This window comes from Plasmodium vinckei (genome assembly GCF_900681995.1).
Source record: "Plasmodium vinckei vinckei genome assembly, chromosome: PVVCY_10".
Classification (NCBI taxonomy): domain Eukaryota; phylum Apicomplexa; class Aconoidasida; order Haemosporida; family Plasmodiidae; genus Plasmodium; species Plasmodium vinckei.
Genome location: NC_051302.1, coordinates 1,146,229 through 1,164,807, shown reverse-complemented (window position 1 = coordinate 1,164,807; position 18,579 = coordinate 1,146,229). Strand labels below are relative to the sequence as shown.

General features: G+C 23.3%; 2 protein-coding genes across 2 annotated transcripts; both read left to right on the top strand.

Moving 5' to 3' along the window:
- Positions 1 to 1,348: 1,348 nt before the first annotated feature.
- PVVCY_1003080 (NOT family protein, putative) lies at positions 1,349 to 13,726 on the top strand (the record flags this gene model as incomplete). The annotated part of the gene is made up of 2 exons (XM_008625753.2): positions 1,349 to 13,512; positions 13,633 to 13,726. The coding sequence occupies 2 exons, from the start codon at positions 1,349 to 1,351 to the stop codon at positions 13,724 to 13,726; spliced, it is 12,258 nt and encodes a 4,085-aa protein (XP_008623975.2).
- Positions 13,727 to 15,246: 1,520 nt separating this feature from the next.
- On the top strand, positions 15,247 to 18,518 carry PVVCY_1003070 (cysteine protease ATG4, putative; the record flags this gene model as incomplete). The annotated part of the gene is made up of 3 exons (XM_008625752.2): positions 15,247 to 18,126; positions 18,266 to 18,365; positions 18,475 to 18,518. 3 exons carry the CDS (start codon positions 15,247 to 15,249, stop codon positions 18,516 to 18,518), a joined length of 3,024 nt encoding a protein of 1,007 aa, XP_008623974.2.
- Between the last annotated feature and the right edge of the window lie 61 nt (positions 18,519 to 18,579).

Sequence of the window (18,579 nt, the reverse complement as noted above, 5' to 3'; positions counted from 1 at the left end):
ATATAAGAAATATATTGATATTTTAATGATATAATACAACATTGTCCTTACATATTTTATTAAATATAATACTTTTAAAACATTATGTATAAATATGTCTACATAAATAGTATACATATGGTTTTACAATTTACAAGCTCTTATTTTTTTTTAATTTAATACATAGCATATTCAAGAGAACACCTTTTTTATCGTAATTTCCTATATTTATATACTTGTTTATAATATCTTTTTACTTTTAATTTATATTTTATTCCTTTTTTACTATTTTCATTTTGTTATTTATTTACTAATACAACATATTTTCTTTTTATTGCATATTCCCTTATATTTTTTTAAGTTTTGAGATCATACCTTTTTATATAATAGCAATTTTTTCCTATCTCCTATTTTTTTTATATGTATACATATTTTTTTAAAAAGCAATTAAATTGAAAAAATTGTAAATTAAGTTTCCTTGTTAAAAAAAAAAAAACATATGATCTTTTAATGCTTATTATTTTTTTTTATTCCAAGTTTCCCCAAAATATAGTTATATATATGTACCAAAAACAACCTAGAATTTACTTAAATTTTCATGCCAATTTAATATATTGTATATAAATGAAAACAAGAAAAAATGGGAAAAATATAACTTAAAAAATATAGAAACGCCGAATTCTCAAGCTATTTTATATGGATATTATGCACATACAATTATATTGTACTATGAATCAATAATATATATAATGAGTGCATATGATAAATATACTTAAAATAAACATAACCAGAAAGCTTATTCCTCTTACCATTTTAAAGAAAATTCACACATTAATTTTGTATATATATTATTATATTATATATATTAATATTGTAAATATTTATTTTGCCATATATTATATTATCCTTGTATGTAATTACGTACAGTATAGCACAACGAGTATTTGAATAAATTTTTCTTTTAATCAACCTTATTATATTTTTTCATAGATAATTTTTTTATTATTTATTTCCTTTTCATTGATATATTTTATCATTTCATTTTTATGTATGTATATATATAATAAATAATTTAAACAAAAATTGTATTCAATATATATACATATATAATTATTTTTATATTTTTAACAAGTTTTTAAATAGTTAAATCCGTATTTATATATATATATGTTTTTTTAATATATGTAAGTATATGTATGTGTTATGTATATATATATATTTTAAATATGTCACAATATTTTTTAAAACACACAATTATAGGATTTATATTAAAATAAAATAGATAGCAAACAAGAAGATATAACGAATTTATGTACATACTTTATTTATCGTTGTACAATCGTAAATATGAATTTTTACATATCAAAATATGAGAATGGATTACCATGACAAAAGAAATTATTTTACGAGCATAAAACAGCATTTTAGTTTCATTAAAAAAAAAAATAATGCTAATGTAAATGCTAGTAATGAAAACATAAACAAATCATTGAGTGATTGTGATAATTCAACAAAAACTGGAAATGAATATTATGAGGAAGATATCAACAAAATAGAAAATAGTGATACTTTAATAAATATAAATGACAAAACAGCCACAGGAGACAATAAGCATACTAGTGACGATTTAAGGGCATCAACTAATAGTAATAAAAGTGTCAACAGTAATACAGATGATTGGCTAGTTGATAATAACAGTGCAAGTAGCAATAGTAACAACAATAACATCCATAATAATGATAATAATAATTCTGTGAATAAAATACATAAAAATGTTGGTGGTCATGTAAAAAATACTGACGATAAAAACCAATACTCTTCTGATAATAGTAATATATTAAATGCAAATACCCATGAAAATAATTCTAGCAGGAACAATGGTGACCATTTAAATAAAAATGTAATGGGTAGCAGTGATTCAACAAATGTTAATAACGAGAATAACGAATTTAATACTCCCGAAAATCAAACCTCGATACAAAAGAATATGAAAAATAAAAATAACGATATTAAAAATGGGGCAATAAATATGGAACAAAATGACAAAAATCATAATTATGATAATCAATATTTTATAAAAAATGAAGATACCGAATTTCGGAATACTGATAAATTACAAAAACAAAATATGGTTAAAGCAAATTCATATATAAAAAACAATCAAGGAAAACAGCCACCCGCTGATTCAAATAATGAAGACCAAAGAGATAGTAAAAACAATAGTAATAATAATTTTGATAATTTTAGTGACAATAATAATGTCGACAATTCTGACCATATAAATGATAGTAATAATAATGAGAAAGGGTTGAAGACCCATTTAGAATCAACTAAATGTGATAATCATGAGAATAAGGACCCACTATTTTGTGAAGGAGAAAAACAGCAACTTAATAATTCTAAAGAAGACACATATCTTAAACAACATGATAATAATAATAATAAGTCAAATAATATTTCTAACAATTATAATAATAAAGGAAGCAATAAGGGAGGAGGTAAACGCTCCAGCACTGGGGGTAACCCATCTAATAACCAAAATGACAATAACAAAAATAGCAATAATAATAGTGGAAGTAATGGAGGAGATGGTAACAATAACAATAATAATAATAACAACAATAAAGATGACAATAAAGATAATAATAATGATGATGATGAAAATAAAGGGAGTGGTAAAAATAATAAAGGAAATGAAAAGGGAAAAAATCGAAACAACAAAAATAATAAAAATAATAAAAATAACAATAAAAATAGTGGTAAGAATGGTCATAAAAATTCCCATTTAGATAGAAATTCTGATGAAAAGGCAAAAGAAAATACTATGATTCGAGGAGATAAAAAAAAGAAAAATAGTAGTGGCAATAATAGTGGTAATAATAGTAATAATAATACCAAAGATTTAGTAAATTTGAAAATCGGATCGAATATGCGAAACAATACAAATAATTTAAGCCGAGAAAACTTAAACAAAATTGCTAATAATAATAACTCACTTTATAATAATAACAATATGCATATGGAGATGTATGAAAATAATAATGAAGCATGTATAAATAATGGTGTTGGAAAAACAAATGTTGGAATGAATTTTAATGGCATGTCTATAAAAAAAATGAATGAATTATGTAATAATATGAATAATAAAATGCTTATAAATCCCATGGAAACTTATGATAACAATGATAATATAATTCATATGAATGAAGAAATGAATCATTTTAATGGAAATAATTTTGATGTAAAAGTTTTTAATAATATGAATGTAATGCATAATATAAATAATATAAATGGATTAAAAGATTTAAATGATATGAATAATATGATAAACAATATGGAATGTGATATTCATAATAACTTTATGACATATTATGGAATTTCGTCTGAAGATTTTTCAAATATCAATAATAAAAAACATGATACAGATATCATTATTGACAATAGTAATAAAAATAATAAAAATATGAATGCCAATATTAATTCACATGGTGCTAATACATATAATAATATATACAATGGAAACATTTACAATAATAATGATAATAATAATTTACATGAACCTATGATATACCCAATGAATAATATTAAAAATAATTCAGATATAAATAATATAAAAGAATATTATCAGTATTATAATAATAACAATAATCCTATACAAAATCCAAATGCTTCATACTATCCAGAACATGAAGAAAAAATGTACTTAAATAATAATGGAAATATAAATAAATTTATTGAATATAAGAAAAACAGTTTGCCTTTTATAAATAGAACTATTGATGAGAAATATGAAGAAGAAAATTTATTTCAAAATGGTTATGCAAAAATGGATATGCATGAATTAAATAAGTCTGAAAATAATAACAATTTTAATAACACATTAAAAAATTATTGGCTCTATAATAAAGATAATATAATAAAAAATGATGTAATAAATAATAAAATTAATATGAATATAATAGCGGAAAAAAATGATAATAAAAATCAAATAAATCCAAATTTAGAAGATAGTTTAAATTATAATGAGGCTAATACATTAAATTTGTTAAACATTGCTTTTAATGAAATATTTGCTGATAAAAAACATCTAATAGAAAAAACGATTACTAAAAGGTTTATGAAAAAATTAGCCGCTGTTTTGAAAGATATCAATCCGGATAATATCAAAGGAAAAGGCAAGCAACTGAAAAAATTAATATTGAACAAAAAGAAGACTAACAAACAAGAAAAACATGAAACGGAAAAAAATAAAAAGGAAGCAAGCAAAACTTCTAACGCTAAAATAAGTAATGATACCAAAAGTGAAGATACTAAAATAAAGGGTGAAGAGACAGTAAAAGAAAGTGATGACAAAAATACCGAAGATACTTTAGATGATAAGAAAGAAAAAACAGGTGCAACTACTAACTCAGATTTAAAAGGAAATAAAGGGGAAGGTAATAATAATGAAGTGAACAAAAGCAACGAAATCGAACAAAACGAAAAAAAATCAAAAAACAAAAAAAATGAAAAAAATAGCACAAACACCAATGAACCATTAGCAATTAGTGAAGATACTTCTAAAGAATCTAATGAAATGGCAAATAAAAATAGCACTGATAATGACCAATCAGTAATGAAAGATTTTGATTCGGAAAAGGACCCTAATTCAGGATGTACTAAGGATGATGATGTAGGTGGAAATAACAAAAAGGGAAAAGAAGAAAATATAGAAAATAAGAAGAATGAAACAATTAGCAATAATAATAATGATGATGAAAAGGGAGAAACTCAAAATGGAAATTCACTTGAAAATATTAAAAGAGAGGATGCATTATATGAAGAAAATAAAATAGATGGTATATATAATAAGGAAATAGAAAATTGCCAAGAACAAAAACCAGTAGACAATAATATAAATGAAAATATAAATAAATTAAACAATACTAGTGAAAATGTGGAAAATGATAATATAGAAAATAATGAAAGAAATGAATATGTTTCGTGTCATAGTGGAAGCAGTACATATGAATATTTAAATGAAAATGGCGAGGATAGTGATGATGAAGGAAATGATGAAAATAATAATAGTAAATATATAACAGGAATTAATGATAGATATGAAGAAGTAAAAATTGAAGATGATGTAATGATAAGAAGAGATATATTTTTTTTTAATTTATTAAAAATTGTTATAAAAAAAAAAACATCTGAAGATATGCTAATATATTTACATCTTTTAAATGCAATAAATATAGATAAAATATTTGACTATATTATACAATTATCTTGTGATATATTTAATACATTATTAAATTTTATTGAAATAACAAAAGATTCATCAACATATAGATTATTATTAAAAAATTTGGGAGCATGGATAGGAATAATAACCATTGGTAGAAATAAACCATTAATATCAAAATATATGAATATTAAACAATTAATTTTATATTCATATGATAATGGATATTTAATAGTTACTTTCCCAGCTGTTTGTAAAATTTTAGAGAGTATAAAAAATTCTAAAATATTTAAACCTCCCAATCCATGGACAATGGGAATATTAAATTTATTAGGAGAATTACATGAAGCTCAATCACTAAAAACAATTCTTATTTTTGAAATCGAAATTTTATTCAATTATTTAAAAATTAATGTATTTGATTATTATAACAAATGCAATATTATTAAATGCAGAAATATGCCAATCAATTCAAATGATTTGTTTGTGAGAAATAATTATAATGAAAACAATGTTAATACTAATGGTAATATGGGATATGTAAATGACAATGGGGGTCGACATTTTGCTAATACCAGTGAAATTCGTCATATGTATAACAAAACCTATAGTGTCGGTACAAACTTTTATCCAAATGATAATTTTATAAATAACAATAATGATAATAGAGCAAATAGACCAATAGGATTAGGAGATGCAGCATCAGCTAACTATATGATTAACAAAGATTTAAGATATAATAACATGATGAACACACATAGTGGACCTATTATGGGATCAGAAGCAACATCTACAGCAGCCATTTCAGCAACTAGTAATACTAATACTAACGACATATACAATAGGAAGCATCTTAGCGCAAATCTATTAAATAAAGGTAAAAAAAATGATAATACGAAAAAACAATTTTGTATAAATATTGAAAATAACATGCATATGGTGAATAATTTAGCTCAAATGAGCAACCTCAATGTTTTAAATAATAATAATGCATATAATTTTGTTTTTAATTTATTAGGTGATTTTGTAATGCTTAACGATGGAACTAATATTACTGATAGTGATGTTAGTACTAGTAATAAGAACACTTATGAAGATTCAAATCTAGTTCAATCATTATCGAAAAATTTCAAAAATATGGATAACAACCTTACTTACAATAAACAGATTTATAAAAGTAGCATGACGAGCGAAATCGTTTTAAAAAATAATACCTCACAAAGAAACTTAACTGGCACTAATATTGGTAAAGTCAATAGTATTGGAAAAGATTCTCATACAATGTCAATGTACAATTATATGAATAATGAACAACAAAACTATAACCCAATGTTTGGAAATAACATGGATATGTATACAAATGAAAATGATCTATATAATAATATGTATAATAAAAATATGGAATATATGCACTCAATGAATGGTGAACATATAGGAAACAAAAATATGAACAACATGAACAATAATGGAAATAATGATGATATTCTTATGAAAGATTTAAAATACAATGCTAAGAAAAAAGAGAAAATGGGTGAATTAGAATTTAAAGATAATTCCTCTCAAAATCCAAGTTATGCTCTAAATAAAAATAAACTTTTATTAAACAATAATAAACTTGAGCATCAACAATTTAAAAGTTCAGATATAAAGGATGGAAATGTTGGAATCAAACCTGAAATATATGATAATAATAGTAAAAGAGATTCTTTTTCTTCTCAATTGATAAATAACATGAAAATAAAAAGCATGTTACCAAATAATGTAGATAAAATGAAAATGGCTGATTATATGAACAATAACATTATGCACGGTTCTAATAGTACTAACAAAAATAATTTGAATGATGGGCTTATTACAGGAAACAATAACCATAACATGATGGATCCTGCTTATTCTACTTATCCTGGAGTAGATATGAATATGGAAAACCAAGCAAATATCTCCTATAAAGATAACACAACTAATAACAATATAAATAATAGCGTCAGTAATAACAATACCAACAAAGCTAATGTAATTATATTTGACGAGATATCGAATATTTTAAAAAAAAATATAGTTTTATCACCCTCCATTTCAATACTAAAATTAAATTTTAAATATAAGGCATTAATATACTTAGCATTTGATTCGGCTATTAAAGAAATTGTATCTTCAATTGTTGATAGATTTGTTTTAATAGGATGTATAACAACTAGAGAATTAGTAAAAAAGGATTTTTTAAATGAACAAAAGGAGGCAATTATACAAAAAGCATCACTATTAATGGCAACAAGTATAACTTCTTCTCTTGCTTTAGTTTCATGTAAAAAACCCTTGAAAAATGTATTAGTACAAAATTTAAGAAATGCTTTTGAACAAAATATTCCTGAAAGAAATAACTCACTTGCTGTAGATGATATGATAAAAATTTTGATTAACGATAATATAAATTTAATATATTTAATAATTGAACAAATAGCTATTGAAAAATCATCAATAGAAATCGAAGAAATTATGAAACCCGTTTATGCATCTAGAAAATATGCACGTATACATAAATTAAATATAAAAGAGAACACAACAAATAAATATTACAACACTTTACCTGTTTTTTTAAAGGCCCATAATATAACTTTAAAGCACATCCAAGTATATAAAAATTTTATGAATTTAAAAAATGTTAAAAGTTTGCAACAAAAATTATTTTCAGTGACTAATAATGCTCATGAACAAGAAAGAATTCCAAATGATGGTAACACAATTAACCGAAATGGAAAAAACCAAAAAAATATGATCAATGATGATGCTAACACAAATAATTTTTATAATAACAAAAAATATGGAATTATGCCACATACATTAGATGGAAGGAATTCAAAACATGGAGATTACAAATTGTCAGAAAATGAATACAACAAGGAAACCTTAAACAATCACAATAGACAAGAAGATTCTAAATGCGATAATGAAATGAAAAAAAACAGATATTCAGAGGAATCATATTATAACGAAAAAGGCATAATAGAAGAAGATATTAACAGTAATATTGCAGGAGCTAAGGATGGTGGAAATAATAATATGCATCAACAGAAAGGTGCATCAAATGTCGGTTACAAAAACAACGAAGGAGTTAAGTTTATCCCTTGTAAGAATAATAACTCTAAAGAAAATGTAAATTTTCACTTAGGTAATTTGAATAGCAATATAAATAATTTAAATATTATAAATAGTAATACTATGAATAATGTAAATCTAAATAACCTTAGCAGTAGCGCTGATGGTGACACTGCTAAAATTCCTACTAGCGACATTACAAATATCGCTATAAATAATAATGCTAATTATATGAACAATCTAAACTTATATTACTCTTCTAATTGTCATTATATATATAAAAATTCAACTAACAAATATAATTGTAATAATTCTGATAATAATTTTAATACGAATAATAGGTATGTGAACATGCAACTTATTAATAATGATGGCAATTCTGGTCTTTATACTTATGGCGACCAATGTCCACCAAACTATTCGGGAAATTACTCGCGGAATTATATTGAAAACGGTGCAAATCATTTTTCGGAAAACCCTGAAAATTTATATTCTCAAAACTCCAACCAAAAATATGAAAATAGTTATGCCCATCACTTACCAAAAATGTCTACTAGCACAATTTTCCAAACTGCTCAAAATATAGAAGACTTAAAAAATGGAAATATGCACCCGTCTAATAATGATAGTGAACATTCCTTTCCCCACATTGGCAATAGTGGAATAAATCCTAACTTTGAAAGTAAGTTACCTATTAATATTAACACCAATATAAATAATCATAATAATATAAACTGTATGTTTATGCATGATCAATTTAATGAGTATAATATAAATTACAATCATAATAATATTCCTATTAATAATAAAGAAAATAATTTCCCAAATTGTATAAATAACAATTTTGTGGAATATATCAAAAATATTAATTATAAAAATAACTCTATTAATACTATATATTATAATCCTAATAATAATGGTAATAATTTTGCTTATTTTAATATAGGTACCTCATCTCCTATTCCCCCTTATATGAATAATATTAAAAGGGATTCTTTCTCATTAAATGGGAATATAAATAGCGAACATAATACTATACCAGTTAAAAGTGATGCTTTAAATAATTACGATACCACTAGAAATATAATAATGAGGGTAAACAAAGATTCAGAAAAAAAAAAAAAGGAAAATGAAAATGATAACAACGATTTCAGTAACAATTATTATATTGATGGAGAACAAATTAATAATTCTAAAATGCTCACACCGATTTCCTCAGATTGTATAGACAAAATAAATATGGGTTTGAAAAAAATTAATAACATCGACTTATTGTGCAAAAAAAAATATTTATTTTTTATTTCAGAAATATTTTTAAAAGAAAATAAAGAAAAAATGAATACAAAAAATATTATATCTCTTTTCGAATTTTGTATTATTAATATTAAGGATTATATTAAATATTTGATTACTTTCCCTCCTATTATACCGACACCCAATACATTTAATGGTTATTGTAATATAAAAACACCATTTTTAAAATTTGAAAAAAATATTTACACAGATATAACAGCACTTTTATTTATTACCTCCTTATCAACTAACCATGAAATATTTGAACTATGCAAAATTATTATTTATATATGTGAAAACTCGGAAAACAAAAGTGATACATATAAAATTATAGGAACAAAATTGTATAAATACATACAAGAAATGCTAAAAAAGAAATATATAATAAACAATAATATTACAAGTGTGAAGGAAGAAAAAAAAGTATTTCATGACCAAGGGCGTGATACATTTTCAAGTAATAATAGTGACACAAAAAACAATAAAAATAGCACTAATCATATGAATGCAACATATAATGAAACTGATATTCTTATAGAAATTCAATTATGCATACTCGAAATAATGTGCATAAAAAATCGAGAATTAAAACAATTAATTACTTCCTATATATTAAGTTCGCCTTACCAAAATATAAACAGCATTTCTTATTTTATTAGATATAATATTATTAATTTGAAGCGTTTAGATAAAAATCTGAAAAATCATTTAAACAATTTAAACAATACCAATGCTATTAAATTTTGTACTGAATTAATTTATTTTATGGTAATTGAAAAGAAGTATATAAATTATGATGATTTAAAAAAGACGATTAAGCAGATTCCCAAAATTTATAATTTATTATCCAATAACAATGAGGATATTAATAAGGATAAAAAAAATCTATTAATTACTATAAGGAAAAAGGCCAAGCAGATAATTAAAGAAATTAAAAAAATTAGAAAAAATAAAACACAAGAAACTATCAAAGTATTAAGGACTGTTACGGAATATTTAGGCGAATCAAAAGCAAAGGAATTAACTAAAATTAATAATCAAAAAATGGAGAAAAATACTATTAAAAAAGATGAAGATGGTGATAAAGAAATTAAAAAGAAAAATGATTTATGTGCTGAACTACAAAACGATACAAATACACAATGTGATCATACTAATATAGATGAATATGTTGTGTTTTTGTTAGAAAAGTTGAATTATGAAAATAATAAAAATTTTAGTACGGAAGATATATTGGAAAAAGAAATTATAAAAATAAATACCAATGAAGAAAAAGGAATAAAAAAACATACCCCCAATACTTTCAACAATGAACAATGTAATAATAATACCACTATTTCTGAATATTATGCAAACAAGCAATCTAATATTTATAAAGAAAAAGAAGAAGGATATAATTCGCTGGAAACAGATTCGGATGTAACATATACTTCTCTATATTCAAATAAATCGGAAAAATCTCAAAGTTCATCCGAAAATTCATCATTATCAGATTGTTCCATTGCTTTAGACTCAAAACATAATTCAAAAAAAAATGCATACACAGATGAAACTTATGATAGCGAATCGTCGTACTCATCATATTCCAATTCTTCTAGTGCATCAAATATAAGTACTATATCGGTTGAACATAAATCTACAAGTTTAGAAACAACTAAAGAAATCGATATAAAAATACCAGTCGCAGAGAAAAATAACTTGCTAAATAATTTTATAAATACAAAAAAATCGAATACAAATGAAAATTACATAAATAAAAAGACATATTACATTACAGATATATTTAATGATAAGCCAATTAAATGCAAATATTTGCCATCACCTCCAAATATAAATAAAGAAAAGGGAATGATAATTGCGTGTTTATTTGCTGAGTGGTATTTTATATATAAAAATTATTTAAACATTTTTAAAGTTAGCACACCTACCAATATCCCTGGCATTATGAAACAGCAGCATAAATCGAAATGCATAAAATATATACAAAAATTAATAAAATTTGAATTTTTAAACATGGATAAAATGACTGATTGTTTTTTTACACACACTATTAATATATCGGTAAATATAGCTCTATACAACTTACAAAAAGATGATGTTATCAAAGATGAGTTAACAATGAAAAATGAATCAATCCAGAAATCACATCAAACCGAAAAGGAAAATGCTAAAAAGGGAAAGAAAAAAGGTGAAGAAAGCCAAAATGAAAATTGTGAGACAAATAATGTATCTCAATTAGATAATAACAAAACTGAAACTTTAAAAAATAATAATGAAATGAAAGAATTAAAAAATAGTAGTGAATTATTAAATTATAATTATATTGATGCTTGGTCTAAAATGATTGTAATTATTCTACAGTTAGTTGAAGATATAAAAGGCATATCACCAATTAATGTTTTACAAAAAGTTTTGAATTCCTTATGTAGGATTATACATAAAAGATGTGAAATTGAAAAAAGAAAATTTAATCAAAGACCTTATTTTAGATTACTACACTGTTTATTAAATGACATAAATGAAGCGTTTACAATGTCAAATGTTTCTACAATCCAATCAAATGATAAACTCATATATTTAAATTGTTTTTCGAATTGCTTTTCTATATTATCTCCTATACGAGTTCCATCATTTTCCTTTTCATGGTTAGAACTAATATCATCTAAACATTTTATGCCAATTTTATTATCAAATATATGTGGATGGGAAATATACAAAAATCTATTAGTTGCACTTTTTACATTTTTAAAATATTGCTTAAAGAAATTACAAATATCTAAAGCCATTGAATCATTATATATAGGGACAGTAAGAATACTTTTAGTATTGCTCCACGACTTTCCAGAATTTTTATGTAGTTATTATGTAACATTTTGTAGTTTATTTCCAATTAATTGTATTCAATTAAGAAATATAGTCCTTTCAGCATTTCCAAGAAATATAAAATTACCTGACCCATTCATGCCAAATATTAAAATGGATTTATTACAAGAAATTAAATTGGTTCCTAAAATCTTAACAAATATCATTTTTCCATTATTTAAAAATAATTTTAAACAATTAATTGATGACTATTTTAATAAAAAAAAATACTCATTACTTTTACAAATTAAAAAAAAATTATATCTGCCAAAAAAGAAAATTTATCAACATTTTGTTAAATATGATATGGATCTTATGAATTCACTAATATTATATGTGGGCGCGTTTATTTGCAATGCTAAGGCAAATAACCTCTTCAGTTTTAACAGCAATTCGGATCCTATACTTTTAATTAAGACAAAAACTGATATATCTAATAACACAAAGGAAGAAAATAAAACCATTTCAAGCGATCGAGATATTATCCAAAAAATTGTATTAAATTCTCAAGGAGAGATTATAAAACGAAAAGAAATAAAAGAAGCAGATGAAAAACAAACAAATCAAGAAAACCAAAGAAATGGAGAACAAAATAATAATTTGCCGAATAAATATGTAGATCTTATGCAGGAAAATAAATCAGAAAATGAAAATTTATCATCCTCAAATTGTGATAAAACAAATACTAAATCGTTAGAACAAAATTGTGTAAATAATATTGACAGTGTTGTGAACAATAATAATAGAGAAGATAATGATGGAACAATAGAAATTACTATTATCAAAAAAAATCTTGCTTATACATTATTTTTGTTTTTATTAAAAGAATTAGATATGGAAGGAAGATACTTATTATTATTGAATATAGTTAATCATATTAGATATCCTAATTCGCACACCCATTACTTTTCATGCCTCATTTTGTTTTTATTTTCATATTCAACTGATATCGTTATTAAAGAACAAATAATTCGGGTTTTACTGGAAAGAATTTTGGCTCATAGGCCACATCCATGGGGATTATTAATTACATTTATTGAATTAATCAAAAATAAAAAGTAAGAAAATATTTATTTTTTACACAAACATAAAGAGATACTTATATATGTGCATGGGTATAATGTTTACACTAAATTACACCTTGTTTACATATTAATATAATATTTTTTTTTTTATAGATTCAAAATTTGGGAATACCCATTTGTACATGCTACATCAGAGATTAAAAAAATATTTACGTCAGTTTTTCAGACATGCTTAGGAAATGTTTAGCATATTGCTATTTTTAGAATGTTTATAAGTTAATTTTTATTATTTTTGTTGTAAATAAAAAGCATATACACTATGTATCTATAGGCGCATGCATATGTACATTTATACATATGCGTGCATGCCATATTTGTGGGATTTTGTTTTTTCCTCATAATTAATTTTTTAAAGAATAAGTTACACTTTTTCAGTTAAAATTTTATTCACGACCATCATTTTTTTTTTAAATACTCCAAAAGCGAAATCAAAGCAAAATAATATAAATCCATATAATTGTGTTGTTAGTTTGCCGCTTACATTTTCATAAATATGTTTTTGAAATTTCAATATAATATTGTGTACATATATATGTGTATGTATGCATATGAGAATGAAGTATGTTTGTATCATATGCTATGTTTTTTTATTTTTTTTAAGTACAAATTTATTTTTTTTTTTCATTTATTGTTCAATAGTTTTGGATTTTTATGAAACTTTTAAACGAAAAGTTATGTATTTTTCTTTTCTTTTTTTTAACATCAACTTTTATTTTATACATATAAGATAAAATTCTTTACTAACATTGTAACATTATTAAGCATATAAAAATATAAAATTAAATTAGTAGTTTATAATTTCCCGTAAATGAAAATACTAAGGGTTTCATTTTTTTAATTATACGATGGCATATGTGTACTTAGCATAGAATCCAGGCATTTTATTTTCATACGCAAGTACATTTTCTATTCGATTTTTGAAATAAAGTCGTTTACAATATATTATACTAACAATGCAATTAAATACGTACATTATATATCCAATTTATGTATACACAAAATCAATCATTTTGAATCAAATGTTATTGTATTATATATTCGCCTTTGTACTTATGCATTATTTCACTTAAAAATTTTAAGACAATGTAATTAAAATTTTCATACACATGCATTTTGCAAAATTATATGCAAGTGTACTTTTGGCAACCTTATGTAATTTAACTATATTAAAAAAAAATTTTCACTTTTCTTTTAGACTTCTAAATATATCACATTTTTATATTAATATATAATTTTTACTATTTATAATTATTGTTTTTTTATATAATAATGTACTACTTATTATAAGAATTGTATAAATGTATAGTATATGTGTGTATAATTGAAAGCAAGATAATACTAAATTTTGTGTAACCAAAAATAAAAGTTCACTAAAATTGTATTTATCCTTCCCAGTTAGCACACAATGGAAGAATATTATCAAAATTGAAATAAACATTGAAAGGGTGTTTTCAGATTAATAAAGTATATGCATACAATATATATTTATGCATGAATATCTAGATTATGCATTCCATCTTTTTATTTTAATCCTTTTACAACCATTATGGCTAGTCATATTTGAGGATTACTCTCATACACACCATTTTTGTTAAATATCTTGGAATTGTTTTTACACATTAATTTAAATACTATTAATATGTGGTAACTAAGCAGCGATATATTATTTTCATTCTCTTTAAATTGTTATATTACAACTATTCAAGAATGGAAAATAAAGCAAAGCGTTTACAACATAAAGATGGCGTAAAGCATCCAAAAGATTCCCAATTACAGACTAATAAGAATAAACAAAATAACAATGATAGATTGTTACATAAAAATGGACAACCAAATATGCCTAATATGGATGGTACAGATGATAAAAATTTGCTTAAAAAAATGCAATCCAAAAAATATGGAAATAATTTAATTAATACAAAAAATAAAATTAGTGAAGATTTGTATATCCATAACAATAAATCAAAATATGACTTTATAAATTATATAAATAATATTAAAAATAATTTCTCCATTATAAATTATTTTAAAATGCTAGTTAATGTATCTATTTACAATTATATACCTTTTAATTTACGGAATATATCAAATGATGCTTATGTGTGTGGAAATTCTTTTATCCTTAAAGATTCAAATTCTTTAAAATTATTTTTAATTCTGTGCAAATCAAAAATATTGTTTACATATAGATCAAACTTTCTCATAAAAATTAGTGATAGAAAAACGCTAACTAGTAGTAGTAGCAGTAGTAATGATGATAATAGTAATATTTGTGGTAGTATCAGTATGAGGAATAGTAATAATTGTCGAGAAATAAATAAAATAGTAGAAAGTGTTAAGAGTAATACATCTTTTGATGATGTTCCTACTATTAGGGATAATAATACTATTCATTCCGTAAGTAGAAATTTTGATAATGAAAAAATTAATATCCTAACCTTCGGCAATAATAATGATAAGCATATTAACATGTCTACTGATAATGATATTATTACTAGGAGTGATTTTAGCATATCTTCTATAAATAATGGCAAAGAAAAGAATGAAAATGGGTTTAAAAAAAGCAGAGGGAAAAAAATCAAGGGTAAATACTACAAAAATAAAGTTATAAATTTTACAGATATACCAGAACATTTTATAAATAAAATATATTATGACAAAAAAAAATATTTGTATATAAATTGTGAAAATATATCAAATTTTAGCTCTCTATATATTTTTAATAAAAAAAACCATGCACATATGAATAAAGGAAATTATTCATATAACAAATATGTTCCCCATGAAAACCTTATAGAAAACAAAATAAACACAGATATGCATCTTAACAATAAGAATGATAGCCAAGAAACAATTTTATATATAAAGGATAATTTTGAAAGCAGTTCTAATAGTAATTTTGAAAATGAAAAAAATAATTTTTCATCTTTAAGTCATAATAGTGTTGAAAATACTAATTCTGTAGACACCGAAGAGGTTATCACAAAAAGCAATGATAAACTTATTTCCAGTGGAAACGATAGTATAAATAATAATTTTGAAAATAAAGATTCCTCAGAAGAGTTTATAGATAAAGTGAATAAGCCGATCAATAATGCAAATATAATGAACTCTTATAATGGTAGTAATAGTGATGAACAAAAGAAACACGAAGAATTGTTAAAAAAGGAACTATGCACAATAAAAAAAAAATTGAGTACTAATAATACTATAAATAGTAAAATTAAAAACAAATATAGGCACTTTTTTAAATTAAAAAAAAGCAAAAAAAAAAAAAAAACAGATGATACTATATCTATTTATATGAGTGATAAAGGGTGGGGATGCATGATTAGAGTAGTTCAAATGGTTCTAGTTAATATATTTGTCAAATATACAATATCCGAAGACTTTATGTTTTTTCATAATTTAAATGATTATACATTTTATAAAAATTCCCTTGATAATTTAAAAAAGGAAAAATTGTTACATGAAAAAAATTCAAAAAATGGAAAAAGTGAAGACAAAATAACGAAATATCATACTGAGGAAATTAAATTGAAAAAACTTGAAGAAGATAAAACACATGAAATTTTCGGTTTAAAAAAGGTGCCCAAATCAAATATATCGCATGAAAACAATAATAATTCAATATTAAGTAAAAGTAATAACCACACTTTGAGAGATAAATCAAAACAGATGCTAAATGGAAATATAAAAACCATACATCAGCAAGATCAACATAAGTATAAATATACTGATATATCTTCAGTTGAAGTAAAAAATCGAATTTTCAGTGATAATAACAATAGCACAAGCAGTAATAATACAAGCATATCGGATTCTTTTAAATGTTATACAACTTATAGAGATTTTTTAATGAACAGTGAAAATAATATTCAGGATATGAATAAGAACAACTATTTGATATTTCCTATATTATCAAAATTTCGAGATACTGAAAGTGCAAAATATTCAATACAAAACATTATATATGAAGCAATGAAATATAAAACAATTCATAAAAAAAGTATAGAAAATTTTGTGTATGAATGGTTTGGGCCTACTAATAGTGCAATTATTATATCAAATATAATTAATAAAAAAAAAGTGTGTTTTCTTAGAAAAAAAAGAAAAAATACAATAATTGATAAACATGTAGATAAATATAGGAATAAAACTAAGTGTGTGCTTGTGAAAAAAAAATATCGAAATGCATTTTTCTCCGTAGCTTTTGAAACAGGAGTAATATATAATAACCGTGTTTTAAAATTTTTTCAAATAAAGCAAAAAGTATTTGTAATTATATGGGTATGCTTAAAATTAGGAATTGATTCAAAAAGTGTTTTAAAGTATAAGAAATCCTTATTATCGTGCTTTCGTTTAAAACAATTTCAAGGAATAAGTGGGGGGAATACTTATACTAGTGCTTATTATTTTTATTCAGCAAATGACAATGGTCTTTTTTATATAGACCCTCATATAAAATGTCAGAAAGCCTTTACAGATTTAAACACAAATATAAGTTCAGAATTTTTTATGCATCGAGTAAAACTATTGCCGTGGGAACATTTGAATTCATCAATGTCGTTAGTCTTTGTAGTTAATGTATGTTTTTTTATATGTCTACATGTACACATATAAACTATACACGCATTTATCTTTTAAAGTAATGCGATATATAATACATTATATTATGTTTACTAAATATGCATACATATATACTTTCCTTAAATATTACACTTAGTCTAAAGATGACTATTTTGATTTGATTCACAATTTAAAATTGGTTGACCCCAACATATTTGAAGTCTATGAAGAAGAACCCCAATATACTTTTAAAGGAGGTAACTTAATTTAAAATAATGTACAAACAAATATTCGCTATTTTATAGCTCGTTTATTCATACTCCTAATATATACATGCGTATAAATTTGCAACTATTATTTTTGCAGAATTAAATGTTGATAGTGATAACTCAGAACTGATTTTGCTGTAAAAATTTTGTGAATATTTTATGGATTGTCTTATTACGATAAGAACATATTTTTAATTTGATA